The sequence below is a fragment of the Esox lucius genome, chromosome 7, assembly GCF_011004845.1.
Source record: "Esox lucius isolate fEsoLuc1 chromosome 7, fEsoLuc1.pri, whole genome shotgun sequence".
Taxonomy (NCBI): domain Eukaryota; kingdom Metazoa; phylum Chordata; class Actinopteri; order Esociformes; family Esocidae; genus Esox; species Esox lucius.
The window spans coordinates 42,287,349-42,293,985 of record NC_047575.1 but is presented as its reverse complement, the minus strand read 5'-3'; the positions used below and the strand labels follow the sequence as shown (position 1 = coordinate 42,293,985).

Here is a 6,637-nt window from a genome sequence, read left to right as displayed (position 1 = left end):
ATCACTGTACTGTACTCACAATTTTGGTTGTGTTGGCGGTTCGTCTACTGCAGACAAATCCGGAGGTGGTGCAGACTGATGGTTATCCTGGGCTGTTGTTGAAATCAATGCAGTAGAAACGCTAACCTCCTCCTTGGCTGCTGACCTGCTAGCTCCTGAGGCGTTAATGTTTGGGCCTGAAGTGCTATTGCTAGCTTCCTCGTGGTCTGACTTGCTAGCCTCCTCATCGTATCCGAGGGATTGGGCTTGAATGCTATTGATGTGTTTTTTCTTCTTCATCCTCCATTTTGTAGGTTTTTAAAGAAGTGCAAGAGCAAACTTTGTTTTGTCATAACTTGTGAATTTAATGAGCGAATAATTACCGGCCTGTGCCCTGCCAGATTGACTATTGACACATTTTAGATTTTTACAAAAAATTTAATACATTTTGATTTGTTGTCTGGCCCAGCCGTGGCTTCACCTCTGATATAAATACAGGACAAAGTCGTAGCATTCCATTGGTTGCATTAAATTAGGGTGTCTAGCCAGGACTAGTGTCAACTGTCAAGGCTCCTCTTCTGTTACCGTAACCTGTAAACGAGACTCTTTCTCTCTCCACCACACACACACACACACACACACACTTTGTTCCATCAACTCAAGTTAAGTGGTTCGTGCTCCATTACCAGTTGGAAGGAATTTTGACTGTCTGCTCTCTACCTGTCTGTCTGCCTGTCTGCTGTCTTTCTGTCTGTGCTCTGAGACCCATTCTACACATAACGCACAACGGGATCTCTCCGTATGTCACTCAGTGACTAAACGAGACGTCAAAAACAGCTCAGAGAAAAAGAGCGAGACAGTCAGAGAGAGAGAGAGAGAGAGACAGAGGGAGAGAGCTAGAAGAATGAGAGCGCGTGGAAGGGGGCGCCTAAACCCGCAGCCTATTTCCTTACCACAATCTCACGTCGCAGCTCAACATTCAGCTGTACTCTACTGTACTCTACTGTACTCAAGTCTCTTCGGAGAGAAGGACAAAGAGACTGTGCAGATTTGGGGAAAGAGAGGGAGCGCGAGAATGAAAAACAATGAAGATAATTAGCTGTGTTTTTAACCAAACTGACCAACTGCACTACTACTTGACCTGTGGCCAGTGACCGGTGTCCGGTCTCCCTCCATTCCACGCGGGTCTCACTATTCGCATTTCGTTCTTCGGACGTATATTGACCCACTGTAAATATGCGGCGCAAAACGACATGGAAGTATTATTGTTGTGACGTTTTGGGAGGCGATCTTCCGTTCCTGAAAGGCCAGTATTTTTGTTTATCAGCGTTGTCTGTGTGTTTATTTTTGTTTACTTTTGTCAACGCGGAGGACTGCCCGTTTTCTTGTGTCTGTGCCAGAGACAACGGGACGATTACCTGCAGTGACGGCTGGGACACCGAGCTACTGGGAGACATACCCGCGTGGACGACAACGTTAATACTCACGAGGAACAACATTTCAACTTTACACACAGGAGCATTTTCCTCAAATAACGGGACGTCTCTTCAGCTAACGACCCTCTCTCTGTCACATAATGGAATCGTGGCAATCGAGGCTGACGCTTTCATTACACTTTCCCGGTTGCGTTTGTTGGATTTGAGCCACAACCGGTTAACTTACATATCAGACCGAGCGTTTCACGGTTTGTACGAGCTCAGTTCTCTTTATCTGAATGACTCGCTCCTCTCGCCAGCAGTGGAGCAACTCCCGAATGCTCTGCATGGCACCGACACCTTACGCAACCTCCACCGGCTGGAACTATCGGGTAACCGGCTGAAAGCCATACCCATTTCAAGGCTGGACAGGTTTAAACTCCACACGTTAGTTCTCACCAACAACTCAATCGAGAACATTGGTAAAGAGAACGTATCCAGCTTGTACCAGCACACGAGTGTGCGTGTCTATTTATCATTAAACCCGTTCAGGTGTAACTGTGAGCTGGAGTCATTCTATTTCTGGCTAAAGAACTCAACTCAGTGTTCGGACGCAGCGCGCCTCATGTGCGCCGAACCCGAGGCCAAGAAGGGAATTCCTGTGGAGCGGTTACGCGCCGAGGACGTCAATTGTCTCAATGAGAACTTAGAGGCGGTTTCTTACGTGTTCCTCGGGGTGGTCCTCGCTCTGATTGGGATTGTGTTCCTCATGGTGCTCTATCTGAACCGAAGGGGCATTAAACGGTGGCTCAACAACATCCGCGAAGCGTGCCGGGACCAGATGGAGGTGTACCACTATCGTTATGAACAGGACTCCGATCCTAGGCTGGCTAACGTCGCAGTTTGAAGTTAATAGTCACTCATCAATCTATGCCATTATCAAATGAAGAAAAAAAATAACTAACCTACGTTATAAACTGTCGATGACCTTTCAAGTTTTTATCTGATATAGCCTACACTATATTGTTAAAACGTAGGCAATTGAATTGAAAAGCAACGGACGGAACGGACCTTAGAAATAGAAATTAGCATTTCTGTAAATATACCATTTACAACCTAAAATATCAGATATGCTTATCTTCTATCATACAGTCACATGAAACTAACATTTGAATGTATGTTAGATCGCTTGTGTAACTTAGCTGAATCATGCAGAAGCTTCAACTGGAGAAATAGTCTGAGTTTCGTTTACAAATTATTCTAACCTACTGTATCAGTAGATGGAGAAAGGTAAATGTCTAAACTGGGATAACAGTAGAAAGTTCTCCGTTATTTAAATCAAATGGAATGGTGGAAATATGTTTTAGTTCTGTACCGGGCACTCGACAATAATGTCACATTAACAGGAGATAATTGTGACACGCATGATGCATACAAAACCTCAGAGAGTTTGTTTCTCTTGTACGTATATTTGTGTGTATATATGTATGTGCCTCAAGAAATAATGAAGGAAAGTGAGAAAGAAAGAATAAAAGATGTGGACAAACTAGATGGGCTTCACTGGCTTGCGTCCATGTGGCAACCCTACACACACAGAGTGTTTCCTAAAGCCAAACTGAAGTGTTTACTTATGCCAAACTAGTGGCAACTGAGCCCACCAATTCGAAGTACACGAAACTGGAGTACTGACACACAATTAAGTGTTTTGAAACATTACATGGTGGGTTGTAACTGCACTTTCTCAAGTGTTGTGCAACACCTTGCCTGGGACTGGGAGCACAACTTGAAAATGTTGAAGATACTATTTATGAATAGTATATCAGACTAAAGCCTCTAAAAGCTGTTATGGTGTTTCACAACCTAGCTAGTAGCCTATAGAATTAAAGGTACATTGCTTAGAATTTTTATTTTAAAACGTATAATGTTAAATTTTGCAGTTCTACATTAGTTGCAATCTGTTACCCCATCCCTGTTTAAGGTATACAACAAAGTTATTTATAGAAATAAAACCAATACTCATTTGACTTTATGTTGAAAATGGGAGACTTTATGTATATTTGAAGATAACCTTTTTTTCCATTTTCATGTTTACATTTATAACAAATTATATGCAAAAATGAACTGTAGGATGTGAAACAAATTGATATAATAAATAGTCAAAAATGAAATTGTATAAACAGTAGATTTTTTGGTTTATGTTTTGATGGGTGCCCCTGGTGTGATTGTTTAGTAAAGGTTTAGATAAACACACAATTGCTATTTTGGCAGACAATATTGAGACCCTGGCTCAAGCCACAAGCAATAACTATTAGAGGTCATCCAGAAATCATTGCAGGATGCTTGATTTATCTCTATCATTACAGTTGGAAATGTGGGAATGGGCAATCTCATCACTGAACATTATTTTGGCTGATGTTTAAACCTCTGTTTGTCATTATTCATTACACCCAGCGCACACAGGCATTTACACATGGAAGCCAATGAAAAAAGGTGTTTATCCAAAAAGCGACAAATACCGCAGAAGTACTAACAACTTATAGGTCATAATATAGACTTTAAGATCATAAAAAAAGAGAAAACTTTAAATTACCCACAATCCTTTGAAAAGATAGCAATGGGGCAAAACAGGAAGTGCAAAAAGACATCGGCCTTACTCAAAAAGAAAAACAGTGAAATGCTTCTTATGGCCAAGTTTAATGGCAGCACTGAAGAATTAACTTACTCACACGGCCTCATTCTTCCCCACGCGCTGCTCGTAACACCGGAGAGTACACCTTAAGAGGTTTTTATGAGATCCAAAATGTACATCTGAGCCAAAGTATATCCTTGAATTTCCCATCCGACACACCCACAAGATCTCGTGGGCACAGTAGTCAACTACATAATGTTTAAATACCGGATCTGAAGATAATCAGATTTCAGATATATCAGTGAAGACCTCTAATACACCTGTCAGGGTTGTGTAGTGGTGGAGAGGAGGAACCAGGCACAGGCAGAGTGGCATTCGATGTAGTAGATTTCATGAAAACAACACAGAGCACAAAATAAAACTGAAATGAAAACAAAGGGCTTGCTTAGCAGCTAACCGACACTAACCACTGACATGAACATACAGCGACAGGGAACAATAACCGACAAGTGAGGGGAGCAGAGGAGAAACATTTAAACACATACTGATGACTGATTTGGGACCTGGTGTGAGTGATGATTGGAGACAAGACAATGAAGGAATCCGGGGAGAGTTCGTGAATGACTGGAAACCAGGAAAAGCGGGAGATGATGGAGCTGTCCATCACCTAATCGTCACAACACACTTCTTTCTTTCTGTGCAATATATACCTTATACCTATGCATTAATTCATGCATTTAGATACAGTGGGGAGAACAATTATTTAATACACTGCCGATTATGCAGGTTTTCCTACTTACAAAGAATGTAGAGGTCTGTAATTTTTATCATAGGTACACTTCAACTGTCAGAGACAAAAATCCAGAAAATCACATTGTGATTAGCATAGCATAGCATCATCTTCCGCTTATTCCGGGGGCCGGGTCGCGGGGGGCAGCAGTCTAAGCAGGGATGCCCAGACTTCCCTCTCCCCAGACACTTCCTCCAGCTCTTCCGGGGGGACACCGAGGCGTTCCCAGGCCAGCCGGGAGACATAGTCCCTCCAGCGTGTCCTAGGTCTTCCCCGGGGTCTCTTCCCGGTGGGACGGGACCGGAACACCTTCCCAGGAAGGCGTTCCGGAGGCATCTGAAACAGATGCCCAAGCCACCTCAGCTGACCCCTCTCGATGTGGAGGAGCAGCAGCTCTACTCTGAGCTCCTCCCGGGTGACCGAGCTTCTCACCCTATCTCTAAGGGATCGCCCAGCCACCCTGCGGAGAAAGCTCATTTCGGCCGCCTGTATCCGGGATCTTGTCCTTTCGGTCATGACCCAAAGCTCATGACCATAGGTGAGAGTAGGAACGTAGATTGACCGGTAAATCGAGAGCTTCGCCTTGCGGCTCAGCTCTTTCTTCACCACGACAGACCGATACATCGACTGCATTACTGCAGAAGCTGCACCGATCCGTCTGTCAATCTCCCGTTCCATCCTTCCCTCACTCGTGAACAGGACCCCTAGATACTTAAACTCCTCCACTTGAGGCAGGCACTCTCCACCAACCTGAAGTGGGCAAGCCACCCTTTTCCGACTGAGGACCATGGCCTCGGATTTGGAGGTACTGATTTTCATCCCCACCGCTTCACACTCGGCTGCAAACCGTCCAAGTGCATGCTGAAGGTCCTGGCTTGAAGGGGCCAACACGACAACATCATCCGCAAAGAGCAGAGACGAAATCGTGTGGTCCCCAAACCTGACACCCTCCGGCCCCTGGCTGCGCCTAGAAATTCTGTCCATAAAAATTAAGAACAGAACCGGTGACAAAGGGCAGCCCTGCCGGAGTCCAACATGCACAGGGAACAAGTCTGACTTACTGCCGGCAATGCGGACCAAGCTCCTGCTTCGGTCGTACAGGGACCTGACAGCCCTTAGCAAAGGACCCAGGACCCCATATTCCCGAAGCACTCTCCACAGGATGCCGCGTGGGACACAGTCGAATGCCTTCTCCAAATCCACAAAACACATGTGGACTGGTTGGGCAAACTCCCATGAACCCTCCATCACCCTGTAGAGGGTATAGAGCTGGTCCAGTGTTCCACGGCCTGGACGAAAACCACAGCTTTTTAAATAATTCATTTGCATTTTATTGCATGACATAAGTATCTGATCACCTACCAACCAGTAAGAATTCTGGTTCTCACAGACTTGTTAGTTTTTTTTTAGAAACCCTCCTGTTCTCCACTCATTGTATTAACTGCACCTGTTTGAACTCGTTACCTGTATAAAAGACACCTGTCCACACACTCAATCAAACAGACTCCAACCTCTCCACAATAACCAAGACCAGAGAGCTGTGTAAGGACATCAGGGATAAAATTGTGGCCCTGCACCAGGCTGGGATGGGCCACAGGACAATAGGCAAGCAGCTTGGTGAGAAGGCAACAACTGTTGGCGCAATTATTTGAAAATGGAAGAAGTTCAAGATGACGGTCAATCTCCCTCGGTCTGGGGCTCCATGCAAGATCTCACCTTGTGGGGCATCAATGATCATGAGGAAGGTGAGGGATCAGCCCAGAACTACACGGCAGGACCTGGTCAATGACCTGAAGAGAGCTGTGACCACAGTCTCAAAGAAAA

General features: G+C 44.9%; 1 protein-coding gene across 1 annotated transcript; it reads left to right on the top strand.

Moving 5' to 3' along the window:
* The first annotated feature begins 886 nt into the window (after positions 1 to 886).
* On the top strand, positions 887 to 3,420 carry waif2 (Wnt-activated inhibitory factor 2). The gene has a single exon (XM_010901267.4). It carries the CDS (start codon positions 1,216 to 1,218, stop codon positions 2,299 to 2,301), a length of 1,086 nt encoding a protein of 361 aa, XP_010899569.1. The 5' UTR covers positions 887 to 1,215; the 3' UTR covers positions 2,302 to 3,420.
* Positions 3,421 to 6,637: the final 3,217 nt, after the last annotated feature.